The sequence below is a fragment of the Bos indicus x Bos taurus genome, chromosome 11, assembly GCF_003369695.1.
Source record: "Bos indicus x Bos taurus breed Angus x Brahman F1 hybrid chromosome 11, Bos_hybrid_MaternalHap_v2.0, whole genome shotgun sequence".
NCBI lineage: Eukaryota > Metazoa > Chordata > Mammalia > Artiodactyla > Bovidae > Bos > Bos indicus x Bos taurus.
This window is the reverse complement of record NC_040086.1, coordinates 91,513,401-91,531,355: the sequence shown is the minus strand read 5'-3', so window position 1 is coordinate 91,531,355 and position 17,955 is coordinate 91,513,401. Positions and strand designations below refer to the sequence as shown.

The window sequence follows — 17,955 nt, the reverse complement described above, 5'->3', positions numbered from 1 at the left end:
ATCTTTGCATGAAATGTTCCCTTGGTATCTCTCATTTTCTTGAAGAGATCTCTAGTCTTTCCCATTCTGTTGTTTTCCTCTATTTCTTTGCATTGATTGCTGAAGAAGGCTTTCTTATCTCTTCTTGCTATTCTTTGGAATGCTGCATTCAGATTTTTATATATTTCCTTTTCTCCTTTGCTTTTTGCTTCTCTTCTTTTCACAGCTATTTGTAAGGCCTCCTCAGACAGCCATTTTGCTTTTTTGCATTTCTTTTCCATGGGGATGGTCTTGATCCCTGTCTCCTGTACAATGTCATGAACCTCTGTCCATAGTTCATCAGGCACTCTATCTATCAGATCTAGGCCCTTAAATCTATTTCTCACTTCCACTGTATAATCATAAGGGATTTGATTTAGGTCATACCTGAATGGTCTAGTGGTTTTCCCTACTTTCTTCAATTTCAGTCTGAATTTGGCAATAAGGAGTTCATGATCTGAGCCACAGTCAGCTCCTGGTCTTGTTTTTGCTGACTGTATAGAGCTTCTCCATCTTTGGTTGCAAAGAATATAATCAATCTGATTTTGGTGTTGACCATCTGGTGATGTCCATGTGTAGAGTCTTCTCTTGTGTTGTTGCAAGAGGGTGTTTGCTATGACCAGTGCATTTTCTTGACAAAACTCTGTTAGTCTTTGCGCTGCTTCATTCCATATTCCAAGGCCAAATTTGCCTGTTACTCCAGGTGTTTCTTGACCAGTCCCCTATAATGAAAAGGACATCTTTTTTGGGTGTTAGTTCTAAAAGGTCTTGTAGGTCTTCATAGAACTGTTCAACTTCAGCTTCTTCAGCGTTACTGGTTGGGGCATAGACTTGAATTACTGTGATATTGAATGGTTTGCCTTGGAAATGAATAGAGATCATTCTGTTGTTTTTGAGATTGCATCCATGTACTGCATTTCGCACTCTTTTGTTGACCATGATGGCCACTCCATTTCTTCTGAGGGATTCCTGCCCGCAGTAGTAGATATAATAGTCATCTGAGTTAAATTCACCCATTCCAGTCCATTTTAGTTCGCTGATTCCTAGAATGTCGACGTTCACTCTTGCCATCTCCTGTTTGACCACTTCCAATTTGCCTTGATTCATGGACCTGACATTCCAGGTTCCTATGCAATATTGCTTTTTACCGCATCAGACCTTGCTTCTATCACCAGTCACATCCACAACTGGGTATTGTTTTTGCTTTGGCTCCATCCCTTCATTCTTTCTGGAGTTATTTCTCCACTGATCTCCAGTAGCATATTGGGCACCTACTGACCTGGGGAGTTTCTCTTTCAGTATCTTATCATCTTGCCTTTTCATACTGTTCATGGGGTTCTCAAGGCAAGAATACTGAAGTGGTTTGCCATTCCCTTCTCCAGTGGACCACATTCTGTCAGATCTCTCCACCATGACCCGCCCGTCTTGGGTGGCACCACAGGGCATGGCTTATTTTCATTGAGTTAGACAAGGCTGTGGTCCTAGTGTGATTAGATTGACTAGTTTTCTGTGAGTATAGTTTCAGTGTGTCTGCCCTCTGATGCCCTCTTGCAACACCTACCGTCTTACTTGGGTTTCTCTTACCTTGGACGTGAGAACTATATAGGTCTTCCCAAAACAAACAAATAAAAAAGTCCAGATCCATAGTATTGACTTAAATTATTTTTATTTTATTGTTACTGAAATAGGTATAAACCTAAAATTAACCAGGAAGCTGTCATGCTCACACTCTATAAAACAACTGTAAAACCAAAACAAAATTTCTAAGATACAAACGCAACCTCAAAACCAACAAAATCCAGAATAACAACATTAAATTAATGTGACTGGTGATGCGTTGCTGAAATCAAACCTCTTGCATTGAGTTTAATAGTAGCGGAGTGATGTTTTTACACGTTCTATTTCCTGTGTCCTTGTCTTTTGATTTTAATCACGATGAGCTATCATTTGAGCCACTTGAATTACTGTCATAGTTTTCTTAAAAAAAAAAAACTCATTTATTGTCCAGTTTGATGGACTGAACAATTGAAACAATGCATCCTTAGATGCAATAATGAAAACATGGGGAATGATGAACTTGGTATTACATCATTCGTATATTTACTGTGATACTCACCACTAATGAACTATTGCAAGTGAGTTCACCCAAGACAATAATGGAGCAGTTTGTACTTTTGCAAAGGATGTACTGTGCTGATTGTCATGGAATACCTCCTTCCTGAGCAACCATGTGGGGTTGATGATTCAATTCTCCCACCCGTTTATTCCACTGGAACTGTAACAGGAGGGAAAGGGGCAGGGCACAACTTTTGAAAGAATGACATAGCCCAAGGATACAAAGCAGACAAGATGAGACCTTAATCCTTAATCAACAAGTGAAATGACACGCCCAGAAGTGCCCTGAGGAGTGGGCACGATGGCCCAGATCCTGGAAATCTCCACCCCTTCCCAAAAATAGTTGGAATAATCCTCTCACTTATTAGCATATGAAATTATCCAGCCTATAAAAATGAACCACACCAGATTTCGTGGCCCAGTTTGCCCTCTGCAACGGCCCACAGTCTGGAGTGTGCAGCTTTCCATATCTGAATAAATCCACCTCTTACCTATGACTTTGTCTCTCACTGAATTCTTTCTGCGATGAGACATCAAGAACCTGAGCTTCATTAGGTCCTGAAACCAGGTACTGGGTGTTTTGGCTGGGTTTGAGTCCCAGCCATGTGGGTTCAAGTCCCAAGCAGGGTTTTGGCTGGGTTTGAGTCCCAATCTGAGGTAAAAGGTTTCAGAATCATCAGGAAACTCCATCCTTCCAAGTTTTCAGAAGTCACTTGGCCTCCTGCAGCCTCTTATATCCTTCAAATATTTGATCAGGGCTCTGTTCTTTTCTCATTAGCATGAAACAATTAAAATGATACATTATACTCAGGCTCTGTGCCATTTTCATGGTGTCAAATTACAGTTTCAACGCGTTAAAATATTTAAGAAGCTAATTTCTTAGCCCCTGAAGTTGAAGTTCAAAGGCAAATGATCCCCGCCAAATAAAATTCTGAGTTTTGCAGCAGCAAAATATATGGTCTGGAAACCAAGAAGTGAGATGATTGTTGTGGCCACCAGCACAGAACTAAGTCAGCCGGATGTGCCTACATCAACTCACCAGAAGTGAAAGGTAGTCACGCCCGGGCTCAGAAGCACAAACTTTGAAATAGATTTTTTTTTTTAATTTGTTTTCTAGTTCTGTTCTAAAATAATTCTAGTGGTGAACCACAGGGCCTGTGCAGAATTCTGTTTGAGGAACTCTGGGCCCGAAGACTACTAAGTCTGCGAACAAACCCTGGCAGGGCCGGCGCTAGGTGCTCAGTGGCCAGCCCCTCCCATTCGGAGCTCCGGATGTGGGGGGCTCCGGCGAGAGTGGCTCCTGCCTGCCGGCCTGTCGCTGTCATCTGCACCCTTCCTTCCCCAGGAAACAAACAGTGGATCAGACCTCCCAGGCTCTCCTCTTCCCTCGTGTCTGGCGGGGCGCCAGGGCTTCGGGGCCCCTCCCCGCGGTCCTGGGTGACAGACCCAACCCCACCGTCCGAAGCTCCGGGTCCCCCACCACCCCCCCCAGCCCCCGCCCCACGGCCACCCCCACCACGCGCAGGCCCAAGAAGGCAAAGAGGCCCAGCCACCCTCACCAGGGATTGTCTTTTCTTTTTTTGCTGGTTTCAGGCTTTTTTCTGCCTGAGTGAAAATGAAACAAACACTCCCCTGCGCCGCCCTGCCACCAGACACACACGCGCACCGGCACTCGCGCACTAGCGCGCCGGGCCTCCCAGCGGCCGAGTCCGGGGCGGGACCCGCTCTGCACAAACACCGGGGGCCGGGCCGAGCTGGGAGCGTGCAGCCCGCTGCCCAGCGCCCGCCGGCTCCCTCGCGCCCCTGCCCGCCGCCCCGGAGGAGCGCCCGGCGGCCGGCCGACGGGAGCGCAGGCGGCACACCCCGCCCCGGCACGCCCCGCGGGGCTCGGGAGGAGGCAGCGCGCCGACTGTTCCGGCAGCCGAGGACGCCGCCGGGGAGCCGAGGCGCCGGCCAGCCCCCAGCGCGCCCAGCTTCTGCGGATCAGGTGGGTCCCGCGAGGCGCCACCCCACGCCCCTGAGCCCGCGAGCCCCCGGGGGGCTGGAGCCGGGTGCGGGCGGCGCGACGAGAGGACGGGCCGCCGCGCCGGCCCTGCCCTGTTGCTGCCCTGCCCGTGTCCCCGCTTTTGTTCTGATCGCTCCCGCGGTGCCCAACTCTGACCCGGTCTCTGTCCCATCCCGTCCCCGTCTCAGCCTCTGCCCAGCTTTCCGGACTCGGGCCTCTTGAAGGGCTGCGGGCAGGGCTTCCCACGGGGTCCGGGGGAGTGGAGGAGGGAGAAGGCAGGTTCAGGGGGCGCAGGGCGGGACCACCGAGGAAGTCTCGGAAGGAGGGAAGGCTCTGCCTCATCTACGGGGCAGGAGGTGGGAAGGGGCGCCCTCGCCCTGGACAGGGTTGGGAAGAGGATCCCTCCAGGAAGGGGGCTCCTGGGAGGGTAAGGGAGGGGCGCAGGAACCCCTCAGAGCCGGGGCGCCGAGAGGGAGAGGTCGAGGAGCTCAGAAAGCCGAGAACCAAGCCCAACACCCAGCACGGGGAAAGTTTCAAACGTAGTAACTTTGGCAGCTACGAGGCCGGAGGCGGCGGGGTGATGGGACGCGATCCGGGCCCTTCAAGTCTTCAGACCACCACGTTCCCACTCCAAAGGGACACCACCCTGCGTTTGAAAATGGCAGAAAAGCAGCTAAACAGAATGATTGCACAAACTCTTGAAAGGCGTCCAAGAAACAGTAAAGTGGAAAAAAATGTCAGCACGCAAAGAGAGCAAGCAGAGCGACTTGAGATTCCCATTCTTCCCGCGGGCCGGGGAGGGGAGGGACGAATACGCGGAGGTTTGTCAGCCAGCGCGCTCCTCTCTGCGGAGGCGAGACCCGAGCCCCTGCGGCGGCGTTGGTGGCTTTGCTTGTCGTTTGCGCTCCTCCTCAGCAGGCCTCGTGGCCTCCTCCGTTTACTTAGAAATGGGTGGGTCTCAAGGGGCCGGAGGTGGGGCGGGGAGCATCTGGCCTCGCTGCTTCCTAGGCGGGAAACCCTTTCCCAGGGAGAGCCTCCGTTTCTGCGACCACGAAATAGAGACAGCTGTGAGTGAGGAAATGCCAAGGGCAGAGGGGCTGGGGTGGGTGGGGGGTCGCGTGTACCTGGGGGAAGGTTGTGGGTGTTCTATCGTCCTTCTGCACCTCTTGGGCTGCACGAAGTTCTTTCTTCCTTCCTGGGAATCATTTCTGGGTCTTCCTTGCCTTCCCTACCACATTGAGGGGGGAGGGGGCAGGTGCAGATTCTTAGTTATTGTTACATGGAACAGGTGCACAATGACTGAACAAGCTAGCTGAAGACGTCCCTCGGGTTCATCTGGTTAGGGGGATTTCAAACTTTGCCCCTGAGAGGCCTAGAGTCCTGGCTCAAGGGACACCATGGTGGTGGTGGTGGGGGGAGGCTGGGCAGCAGGGCGCTGATCTTTCCCTTCCATCTTTCAGACAGAACCAGTTCAGGTCTGATTTTGCCTCCTCTAGATACTGGGAAACCCTGGAGGCTGTTTTCAGTATCAGATTCTTCAGATCCAGTGTGATCTGGGCCCTTTTGGTGTAGCAACTGAATCTAGAGGTGTGCAAAGTGATTTGGGCAAGACCCACCAGTGGCCAAGCCTTGCCAGGAAACCTGTGACCTTAGTCATTGGTCAGGAACACCTTTTCCTGGCCCTGGTGGCTCTGAGCTTTTAGCATTGGCCCACCCAGACCCTAACTCCAGGACCCCCAGGGCCACCTCTCTACCTTCAGGGGAGAAACAGCCCAGGAGTCTCCTTGCTAAGCTTTTCCAGTCCTTCAGCGAGTCTTTCACATATAGTTTGGTTTCACAGGCTGAGGTCAAAAGAATTAGGTTCTCCAGAAACTAATCAGCACACTGCAGCTTGCTTAGCCCAGCCCAACGGGTATCAACCGACTTTATCATTGAGGCAGTGTAGGCTGAGAGACCAAGTAACTTGCTGGTGGGCACTCAGTTCCTAAATTGCAGCTGGGATTTGAAAGCAGCTCTGTCTCTAAGGCTTCTGCTCTTTGCATTGCATCATCTCTTAGGATGGCTAGAAACTGATTAACGGGCAATTGTCATGGAGATTGGGGCAAGAGTGAGGGGAGAAAGACTGAAAGGGGGACTAGGTTAAGGTGGGGGGGACTGACATTTATATAGGTGTATCCATAGCATAAATATACTTGTATTTTAACTGAATGTTTTCTGCCCTGTGCATTTGTGGGCACTCAATCACTAAGTCGAATTGGACTCTTTTGCGACCCCATGGACTGCATCCTGCCAGGCTCCCCTGTCCATGGGATTCTCCAGGCAAAAATACTGGAATGGGTTGCCATTTCCTCCTCCAGGGGATCTTCCTGACCCAGTGATCGAACTTCTTTACCATTGAGCCACCTTTTCTGCCCTGTATATTCTCATTATTTTAGTTTTTATTTTCTAGATACTTTACAATTTTTTTGTTTTGCTAAGTTTTAACTAAACTATAATTTTCGTACAATAAAATTCACAGATTGTAAGTGCTAGGTTTACCATGGTTTGACAGTTGTTTGCACTCATGTAACCACCACCCAAAATGAGATATGAGATATGAATTGCCCAGGGATGGCGGAGCCTGGTGGACTGCTGTCTATGGGGTCGCACAGAGTTGGACATGACTGAAGTGACTTAGCAGCAGCAGCAGCAGCAGCAGCAGCAGAAGGTTCCCATTTGTAGTGAATTTTCCTTCCACCCTTCCAAGCAACCAGTTGGTGATTTTCTTCATCACTGATTAATTTTGCCTGCTCTGGAACATCACATAAATGGAATTGTATTGTATGTCTTTTTCACGTCTGGCTTATTTCACTTGGTGTAGTGTTTGTTAAATTCACCCATGTTGTTGTGTATATGAGTAGTTTGTTCCTTTTTAGTGCTGAGTAGTATTCCATTTTATGGATATACCATCATTGCATATTTATTCTCCTGTTGATGGATATTTGAGTTATTTCCAGTTTGGGCTATTATTTCTTCAGTTCAGTTCAGTTTAGTTCAGTCACTCAGTCATGTCCGACTCTTTGTGACCCCATGAATTGAAGCACGCCAGGCCTCCCTGTCCATCACCAACTCCCAGAGTTCACTCAGACTCATATCCATCGAGTCAGTGATGCCATCCAGCCATCTCATCCTCTGTCATCCCCTTCTCCTCCTGCTCCCACTCCCTCCCAGCATCAGAGTCTTTTCCAATGAGTCAACTCTTCACATGAGGTGGCCAAAGTACTGGAGTTTCAGCTTCAGCATCGTTCCTTCCAAAGAAATCCCAGGGCTGATCTCCTTCAGAATGGACAGGTTGGATCTCCTTGCAGTCCAAGGGACTCTCAAGAGTCTTCTCCAACAACACAGTTCAAAAGCATCAATTCTTCGGCGCTCAGCCTTCTTCACAGTCCAACTCTCACATCCATACATGACCACTGGAAAAACCATAGCCTTGACTAGACGGACCTTTGTTGGCAAAGTGATGTCTCTGCTTTTGAATATGCTATCTAGGTTGGTCATAACTTTCCTTCCAAGGAGTAACCGTCTTTTAATTTCATGGCTACAGTCACCATCTGCAGTGATTTTGGAGCCCCCCAAAATAAAGTCTGACACTGTTTCCACTGTTTCCCCATCTATTTCCCATGAACTGATGGGACCAGATGCCATGATCTTCGTTTTCTGAACGTTGAGTTTTAAGCCAACTTTTTTTATTATTTCTTAGAGAAGTCTTTTGTGGTCATTTGTTATCACTTAGTAGTGAAATTGTGGGATCATAGAGGGTACCATTTTACATTCCCACAGCAAAGCATAAGACATAATTATTCCACATCCTTGTCAAGATTTGGTATTGTCCATCTTTTTTGTTTTAGCCTTTTTTAGTGCCTGGGTAGTAGTATTTTATACCTTCTATTTTTATGATAGAATTTTAAGAGTTCTTGGAGAACACAACATGATCACGGTGAAGAATATGAAATAAGATGCAAAGAGCCAACTCACTGGAAAAGACCCTGATGTTAAGAAAGACTGAAGGCAAAAGGAAAAGGGGCCAGCAGAGGATGAGATGGTTGGTTAGCATCACTGACTCAATGGCCATGAATCTGAGCAAACTTGGGGAGATAGTGAAGGACAGAGGAGCCTGGCGAGCTACAGTCCCTGGAATTGCGAAGAGTCCGACATGGCTTAGCGACTGAACAGCAGCAACAACAGTGGAGGCCATTGTGAGGCATGACTCCTGAGGAAAGGGACCAAATGGTGGCTGGAATTGTGATTTTAGGAATAGGAATTTATGGGCTCAGGAAAGAGCTCTCTCATGTGAGAATGGAGATTTAAAGATCTGGTCCTTGTACTCTGTAAATAGGCAAGTTGACTCATGCTACCTCTATAACAATCATCTTTATCTCCAGTTCAGATCTCTATTGTAAGCCCCCAGTTCACATGTTTAACTGCCCTTTGGGTATCTCTCCTTGGATGTCCCAAAGGCAATGCAGACTGGACAAATCCAGAACAGAATTCATTATCTCCTTTTGGCTTTCTGTCAGGGATCACTGAATGAATAATTGTGCCACTAGCTAAGAGAATACAGAAAGAGGAATGTCTGAGGTTGAGCAACGAGATACTGAATTTAGTTCAAAGCTAACTGTTGTGGAACAATCTAGGAAGATAAGGACTGGATCAGTTCAGTTCAGTCGCTCAGTCATGTCTGACTCTTTGCGACCTCATGAACCGCAGCATGCCAGGCCTCCCTGTCTATCACCAACTCCGGGAGTCCACCCAAACCCATGTCCATTGAGTCAGTGATGCCATCCAACCATCTCATCTTCTGTCATCCCCTTCTCCTCCTGCCCTCAATCTTTCCCAACATCAGGGTCTTTTCAAATGAGTCAGCTCTTCACATCAGGTGGCCAAAGTATTGGAGTTTCAGCTTCAGCATCAGTCCTTCCAATGAACACCCAGGACTGATCTCCTTTAGAGTGGACTGGTTGGATCTCCTTGCAGTCCAAGGGACTCTCAAGAGTCTTCTCCAACAACACAGTTTAAAAGCATCAATTCTTCTGCGCTCAGCTTTCTTCACAGTCCAACTCTCACGTCCATACACGACCACTGGAAGAACCATAGCCTTGACTAGACAGACCTTTGTTGGCAAACTAATGATGTCTCTGCTTTTGAATATGCTGTCTTGTTTGGTCATAACTTTTCTTCCAAGGAGTAAGTGTCTTTTAACTTCATGGCTGCAGTCACCATCTGCAGTGATTTTGGAGCCCAGAAAAATAAAGTCAGTCACTGTTTCCACTGTTTCCCCATCTGTTTGCCATGAAGTGATGGGACTGGATGCCATGAAGTGATGGGATTGGATGCTATGATCTTAGTTTTCTGAATGTTGAGCTTTAAGCCAAATTTTTCACTCTCCTTTTTCACTTTCATCAGGAAGCTCTTTAGTTCTTCTTCACTTTCTGCCATAAGGGTGGTGTCATCTGCATATCTGAGGTTATTGATATTTCTCCCTGCAACCTTGATTCTAGCTTGTGCTTCCTCCAGTCCAGTGTTTCTCATGATGAACTCTGCATATAAGTTAAATAAGCGGGGTGAAAATATATAGCCTTGACATACTCCTTTTCCTATTTGAAACCAGTCTGTTGTTCCTGTCCAGTTCTAACTGTTGCTTCCTGACCTGCATACAGGTTTCTCAAGAGGCAGGTCAGGTGGTCTGGTATTCCCATCTCTTTCAGAATTTTCCACAGTTTATTGTGATCCACACAGTCAAAGGCTTTGGCATAGTCAATAAAGCAGAAATAGATGCTTTTCTGGAACTCTCTTGCTTTTTTGATGATCCAGTGGATGTTGGCAATTTGATCTCTGGATGGCATTGAGCAATTAAGAGATTACTGGAATATACTGTGAGTAGTTTTGGTGGAGTGGAGGGCAGGTAAGCTAGATTGCTGGTAGGTGATAGAGAAAGAAGTGGAGATGGTGAGTAGAATCAACTCTTTGAGGAAGTTTGTTTGAGAAAGTCAGGGGAGCGATTGAGCTATAGTTGAAGGAAGAGAGGGTGAAGAAAAGGATTTTAGATGGAAAAGACAAGTGAAATATAAGCTCAGGGGAAGGATTCAGTCCAGGAGAGGGCAGGGATGGCTGATAGAGTGAGGTACTGGGAGGAGTAGGAAGGAATGAGGAGGGTTGGCTTTGAAAAAGATGGAGAAGTTTCATCACCTACAAAATTCTGTTGACCCTCCATGTGCACAACTCCTAATCATGACATGTGAGGTTCTTCACCATCTGTTCCCTTCTTGTCTCATATATATAGCATATATCAGCTTTGGCTGCAGTTAATGCTGCATAACAAACATCCCCCCATCACTGACTCTTAGTTTATGACCACAAAGGTTTCTTTACTACTCATGCTACATGTCAGCTGGAGGGCAGTCAAGACTACATGGTTTTGTAGACTTGCATTGGGTTCCAGCCAGGCAGACTGTCTGCTCTGTGTATCCTCTCCTCCCAGAACCCAGGCTGAAGTTGCTGCTTCTACCTGATATGTGTTATTTTATGGTGAGAGCTGGAGGGAGAAAGAGATGATGTGATGTTTCTTAAAGTGGCTGCACTGGCATGTGATCACTTCTATCCATATTCCATTCATCAAAGACAGTCATGTGACCAAGTCTAGAGTCAATGGGATGGAGATATATGCTCTGCCTATTGGTCCAGAATGGATGCTTAGGACCAGCAATCCACCTGACCACATATATTTATTAGAAACCCCTTCAAACAGATCTGCACCTGTCTTTAACTCTCCAAACTAATCTTCAGTGCACCACTGCTCTTTGGCTCCATTGTTCCCCTTTTTTCAAGCATGGCAATGGCCTTTCAAGTCTTTATATCCCTCTATCTGGACACCATCATTCTCTTGCAGCCCCCACAATCTAATATAGTTCAGGTAATTCCACCTCTTTACCAGTTCTGCAGAGAGTTCCTTTACTTCCAACCCAACTGCCCCTGCTGAGTTGGCATGCAACCCTCCTTAACTGAGAGCCCTGCTGCCGGGCACTCCCTGTTCTCTGCTCTAAACTAGCACCCTCCTCATATCCTGTCCCAGCAACCCAAGTCCTCTTTCTAGACACTAGATGATTGGCATTGTCCATCTTTCCAAGGCTCCCCTCTGCTCTCCAGATACAGCACATATTCCTCTAGGTGATATGCAAGGTCTTGCATGAGCTACTCTCTGAAGCTCTCATCACCCTCACCACCCCACCTCTTGGAACTTCTGCTCCAGCCTCAGGGAACTACTGTAATTCCTGAAACCCTCTCCTGGTTTGGTACCTCTGGGCTTTTCCCCATCTGCTTCCTTTGCTTAGAACACCATTCCCTCCTCCCCTAAAAAGCTACTCACAGACTCCTACTCATCCTTCAAGACCCAGCTTAATCATCTCTAAGCTGCCAGTCTCTTCATTCTGCCTCTTGCTCCCCGCCATGAATTAGGCACTTCCCCACATGGATCTCTGGGCATCTTGCAATGCACACTCTGACACATTATGTCACGTGTCATATCTCTCCCGTCCTTGACCATGAACTGCTGGAACCCACTGTGCACGTGACCACAGTACTCTTTGCCTGGCTCACCCTGCTGGCTGAGAGTGGCCTCCACTGACTGAGTTTGCGCCTCTACTGCCTGTCAGACCTAGAACAAAATACCTCCCCTCTGAGCCTGGGCTGAAAAGCTCTGCTGATAAAAAGCTTCATGCTCGCTCCTGCAAGAGAGAGGCCAGGTAGGTCAGACTGGGAAATCAAAGAGTAATGTACATTTGGACCATGGAGGCAAGGGGGTCATCATTTAGTGTACTGAACGCAGAATTATTTATAAAATTCCTTGCAGTTCTAAAAAGAGGAAGTAAAAGTATGTCATAGAAATCTCCAGACAAAGAGCTGGTCTGCTCAGCTTGTCGCAATGGGGGGTGGAGGCGCCAGACCCTCGGCTACCTCTGGTCAGACCTGGCTGGGGCTCTTGCTGGCACTGTGCTCCAGCTTTATCGCCAGATAGAGTTTCCTAAAGGAGAGGTGGCGAGGGCAGCAGGGTGGGGACCTGAGGTTGCGTGTTTACATGTCGTGTCCGTGGGGAAACTGCATGCTGGGTTTCTCCAGGGATCTGGGTGTAAGGGCATCAGCTTCCTGCAGGGTGTGTTTCAGGCCATGTGTGGTAGGCAGATGTGAACGGCAGGAAAAAGCATGGAGTTGCTCCCCAGACCGGATCCTAACTGGAGAGTGAGTGATCTGAGAGAGGGGGCACATGTGGGAAGGCAGAGGGAGAGAGGATGTCTAGAAGGATATGGTCAAGAGGGTTGCATGGCGGAGAGGCTGAGTAGAGGATTGGGCCCTGGAAGGGGTCAGCTGGTTGTGGGTTGACTGCAGGACCCTGGTGGGAATGGAAAAATACTATAGTGTTGTTCTTCCTAGAGTTCTCTACACGAATGGCCAGTTAGATAAGTGAGATCGTATATCCACCTCGCTTGAGGCTCACGAAAGCCCTGTGAAGCTGGCAAAGTGGGAATTATCCCCCCATTTTACGTGTGGGGAAACTGAGGCTTAGAGTGTTGATCTTTTGGCCAAAGGTTCTCAAGAACTAAGTGAAAGAACTGAGGCATGAGAGCCCAGTCCTCACTCCAAACACAGTTTGACTTGGAGATCCTGGTGGGCTGCGGGTAGGGGGAGTGAAGGTGATTCTAAAGGAAGGGGAGGGCACGGGCTGTGGAGCAGATCCATGCCCAGCCCAAGAGAGGGCTCCTGCCTGGCACTGTGCAGCCTGGAATTAGCCAGAGTGCAAAGTAGCTGCTGAAAGAGGGTGGTGGGAGAGGCCAGGTCTTGTGATTAGTTCTTAAAGAAAGTTTCCAACTCCATCCCAGTCTAGGTGTCTTATCTTTCAGAGCCTTACTTTAACATGCCCTGGTCTTAGCCACACGGGGCAGGGGTTTGTACCATCAGGACAAGTGATCAGGAAGGGCTTCCTGGAGGAAGTGACCTTCCAGCTGGTGGGTGGCCAAGGTGAGTCGGGGTGGGGTCACTGAAAAGAGTGCTGGGCTGAAAGTGAGCTGGTCTTTTCCCCACAGGACGTGGAGACTGTCGGAGCCTCAGTTTCCTTGTTAACAAAATGTTTTGAGGCTGTGATCCAGGAAACTTCTCTTTGAGCACTATCTGCTGTTAAACAAAAGGCAGACAAGTCCAAACCCACAGGAAATGAACATTCAAATTAAAAATGTGCCAGGGAGAAGTAGCTGCTGAAGTGTACAGAGAGATCCCAAGCTTTGAGCTTCCCACCTGTGAATTTGGGTACCAGGAACTGTGGTTCTGAAAGATGCACCTCTTGCCAAATTCGTGCTTTGAATCAGATCTTACCCAACATTCATCGGGCTGCCAGATCTTCATTTACTGCTGGTCAAAGCATTCAGAATGTACTCAGCATCTCTGCTAGACACACCTGAGATTAGCAGTAAACAGAGAGGTACAATCCCTCCCCTGCTTCCCTGCTGAGATGGAAGTCAGTTTGGGAGACAGTCATTAAATAGCCAATTGCCCAGAGGGAGCCATGAAGGAGAAGCATGGGAGGCAAGGTAGGGGGTGGGCGGGGGGCAGGGGGTCTGTACCTGTCAGGGCAAGTGATCAGGAAGGGCTTCCTGGAGGAAGTGACCTTCCAACTGTGGCCTGCAGGATTTGGAGGCTGAAGAGGGAAGAGTGTTTTGGGCAAAGGTAGGAGGCCCTGAGAAACAGTCATCCACATCTTCTCCAGGGCTGTTCCCGAATCCAGATGTCCCTGGTGTCTGGAGGGGCACTGAGGGGGGTCAGCTGCCCAGCGGGGTGACGTTGTATTTGGCAGCATCTACGTGCAGAAGTGCAGCTGTCCTTTCTCCTCTGTCAGGGAAACCACGTGTCCTCAAGTGGCCAGCCAGCTGTCCCCAAGAGGAACTTGCCTGGCATTTGCACGGAAAGACGAGACACTTCACAAAATCAACGGTGAGGTTTACTTTAAGGGGAACATGGCCCCCAGAGAGCAGGGACAGGGGTCTGGATGCTCTAGGTTGATCTATGGTTGTCTGTACATTGGTGTTTTGTATGGCAAACTATTTTCACATGTTAGCCAGAGCTGTGCAGAGGGGGTGTGTGTGCAAATTAATTGAGTGCTTAGGAATTCATTCCCTGGCATGAAAAAGCTCCCTGAATGTTTGAGGCTGATGTGTTGAGAAACGCAGGAGAATCCGTGGCTGCAAGCAAGGGATGAAGCTTCTAGCTCACTGAGGCAGAGGAGGCGTGCATTGGAAGGATTTTTTGCTGTTGCTCATGGTATCCCTGGGGAAGCTGGAAAAGCAAGCTGCCCAGAACTAGTAGAGGTTGGGCAACAGACAGCACACTCAGGGTCTCCCAACAGGAGCTAATTGTAGTTTCTGCTGCCACTGGAGCCGCTGTAACATTTCAGTGGCATCTGAGCCTTGGTGCTGCTTCTTTAGGACACAGAGCTACTAAGTGACCACACTGAGGTCACTTTTCTGCATTCCAAGTGCAGATGAATGGCCAGGGGCAGGGTCTAGGTCATTCCATTCTGGTGGAGAAAGAAGGGTCCTGACGATAAGCTGAGAAACCACAAAATGCTCCCAAGCTGCCAGAGATGGGCTTCCAGTAGTGCCATGGAATCCTACATGTGTAAGCAGAGTCACGGGGCCATAGCTACTGGAGGGAAACGTGTTCTGGGGAGCTTTCAGAGGGACAGCTTGGCCTTGGTCAAGTTATGCAGCCCCTGAGCCTCAATGTTCCCATGTGTAAAATGGGTCGATGTGGATTTGAAAGATAATCTATGTGTCTAGTGCCTGACATGGGGCTAGTGAGTGTAAACTACTGTTACCATTATTATTAGTAGAAGTGATAGTAACTTCATTCTGCTATTAACCAGTACAGTTATATTCCTGAAGGAAGAAACTCAACATATGAAAATCTAGAGGAATTAAGAAGTGACCACACACATTTATACAAACAGGTTCTCTGCAGGGTGTTCCTTTAAATTTTTACCTTCACAATAGACTTACGATAAGATTTAATGTGTCAAATAAATAAACAAACAAAGGAAGGAATGAATCACCATCTTACGGACCCTCCTTAAATACTACTGTTGAAGAGAACAATTTTTTTCCCTGGGACTGACAGATCTGTTTGAAGATCTTGGACTAGCTTCGTCACTGTGGAAGCCTTAAAAAAGGAAGAGGGAAGTTGACTGCCTCAGGACTGGGGCACCGCCCCCACATACAGCCCCGGGAGAATTGGACTACACTGCCACACTCTCTCCCTGGAAAAACAGACTCCCACAAATACGGAAGGCCTGGATTAGAGCTGGAGGTCATGGTGTGCCCTTAAATATTTCATGACCAGCTGAAGAATGAAAGCTCAGGGACTTCCCTGGCAGGCCAGTGGTTAGGACTCTGCACTCCCGCTGTAGGGGCACGCGTTTGATCCCTGGTTGGGGAGCCAAGATCCTGCAAGCCATATGACGGGCCAAAGAACAACAACAAAGACCCTGGTATGTTGTGTTTGTCAGTTTCCATAGTGGAAATATTTCCACCGTGAGTGGGGAGCATGCTGCTATAGAGTATTCTCCACTACATCTAGCTACAATAGATGTAAATAACCTTGAGTATAGCATGTAGTAAAACAATTAGGAAGTGATGAGTTTTGATGACTATCTTTGATCTGGCTACATTTTATTTAGTCTTGAGTTTATAGAATTTAATTTTTTCATAGTGACTTTGTTTAACAACTTGCTCGCCAAGTTCCTGAAGATTTAACAACTGGCTCTTGCATGAGCCAGCTCCAGCGTGCTGCTGGCTGGGGAGGTCCTTGGGGACCCTAGAGGACCCAGTGAAAATGGATCATCCCCACAAACATGTTTCCCCTGCCCCGAGGCAGTCTCCAACATGCCAGCCTTCTATTTGCTTTATTACCCTTGTCCCCACCTGAAATTATGTCTTTAATGACTTGTTAATTGTTATTGATTTGTTTATTTGTTTACCAACTAGAATGTGAGCTCTGTGAGAACAAAGGCCTTCTTGGGTGCTTCATCTCTGAATCCCCAGTGCTGAGAACAACGCATGCGTGCAGCTGCCCCTCAATAGCCATGGATCGAATGCACGAGCAGAGACAGGGCTAGAAGCCTTCAAGGGTTCAAATCTTGCCTCTGGTACAAAGTGCATCTTTAAAAAAACTGGAGTGTAGTTTTACAGTGCTGGGTTAGTTTCAGCTGTACAGCAAATAGATTCAGTATATTTTATATATATATATATATTCAAATTCTTTTCCCTTATAGGTTATTAAAAGATACTGCATAGAGTTCCCTGTGCTATTCAGTAGGTTCTTATTGGTTATTTCAAATGTGTGTGTGTGTTAGTTGCTCAATTGTGTCTGACTCTTTGCAACTCCATGGACTGTAGCCTGCCAGGTTCCTCTTATCCATGAAATTCTCCAGGCAGGAATACTGTAGTGGGTTGCCATTCCCTTCTCCAGGGGGGTCTTCCCAACCCAAGGATTGAATCCAGGTCTCCTGCATTGCAGGCAGATTCTTCACTATCTGAGCCACCAGGGATCAGATCAGATCAGATCAGTTGCTCAGTCGTGTCCGACTCTTTGCGACCCCATGAATCGCAGCACGCCAGGCCTCCCTGTCCATCACCAACTCCCGGAGTTCACTCAGACTCACGTCCATTGAGTAGGTGATGCCATCCAGCCATCTCATCCTCTGTCTTCCCCTTCTCCTCTTGCCCCCAATCCCTCCCAGCATCAGAGTCTTTTCCAATGAGTCAACTCTTCACATGAGGTGGCCAAAGTACTGGAGTTTCAGCTTTAGCATCATTCCTTCCAAAGAAATCTCAGGGCTGATCTCCTTCAGAATGGACTGGTTGGATCTCCTTGCAGTCCAAGGGACTCTCAAGAGTCTTCTCCAACAACACAGTTCAAAAGCATCAATTCTTCGGCGCTCAGCCTTCTTCACAGTCCAGCTCTCACATCCATACATGACCACAGGAAAAACCATAGCCTTGACTAGACGGACCTTTGTTGGCAAAGTAATGTCTCTGCTTTTGAATATGCTATCTAGGTTGGTCATAACTTTCCTTCCAAGGAGTAAGCGTCTTTTAATTTCATGGCTGCAGTCACCATCTGCAGTGATTTTGGATAGTGTGTATATGTTGATCCCCTAAGGGTGCATCTTTCCTTGAGCCTCTTTATCTATAAAAGAGTTGGAGCAGAGACCCCCAGGGTTTCCGTAAGCTCTAAAAGGTCTATACCTGATAAAGGCATCCCTTACCCACAGTGCAGCCCAACAGGGATTCTTAGCTGAGCATCCTCAAGGGTGAAAGCCCGTGCACTGGTTCTTAGGACCGTCGGTTTTATTCTTCTCTTCTGAGGACAGCTTTTCGCACTGAGTGCAGCGTGGCTTCTCTTGAGCGGCCATGACTGGCCCCAGCCCAACCTCCTGGGCTGTGCAGACAGAGAGCGCGAGCCAGGACCTGCCAGTTCAGGGGCAGCAGAGAGTTTGAGGCCGGTTGCATCCATTTGTAGCCACACTTCGACACTCTCAGCGGCTGGTGGAAACAGGTATTTGAGTCTCCTCCTTTTGCAGGTGGATTCTTTACCAACTGAGCTATCAGGAAAATACACCTGCAGGAGATCCCGGTTTGATTCCTGGGTTGGGAAGATGCCCTGGAGAAGGGATAGGCTACCCACTCCAGTATTCTTGGGCTTCTCTTGTGGCTCAGTGGGTAAAGAATCCGCCTGCA

General features: G+C 48.1%; 1 protein-coding gene across 5 annotated transcripts in view; it reads left to right on the top strand.

The window, feature by feature from the left end:
- Positions 1 to 3,733: 3,733 nt before the first annotated feature.
- The window catches only part of LOC113901597 (N-acetyllactosaminide alpha-1,3-galactosyltransferase), a 77,391-nt gene continuing 63,169 nt past the window's right edge, over positions 3,734 to 17,955 (top strand). For 2 of the 5 annotated variants that reach the window (XM_027556157.1, XM_027556156.1), the window contains exon 1: positions 3,734 to 4,120. In XM_027556157.1, the coding sequence (XP_027411958.1) occupies positions 3,749 to 4,120 (372 nt within the window). In that variant the 5' untranslated portion in view covers positions 3,734 to 3,748. Of the gene's footprint in view, positions 4,121 to 5,138; positions 5,206 to 14,057; positions 14,153 to 17,955 lie in introns of those variants that run through there. The other 3 variants (XM_027556160.1, XM_027556159.1, XM_027556162.1) reach the window with 3 other exon arrangements.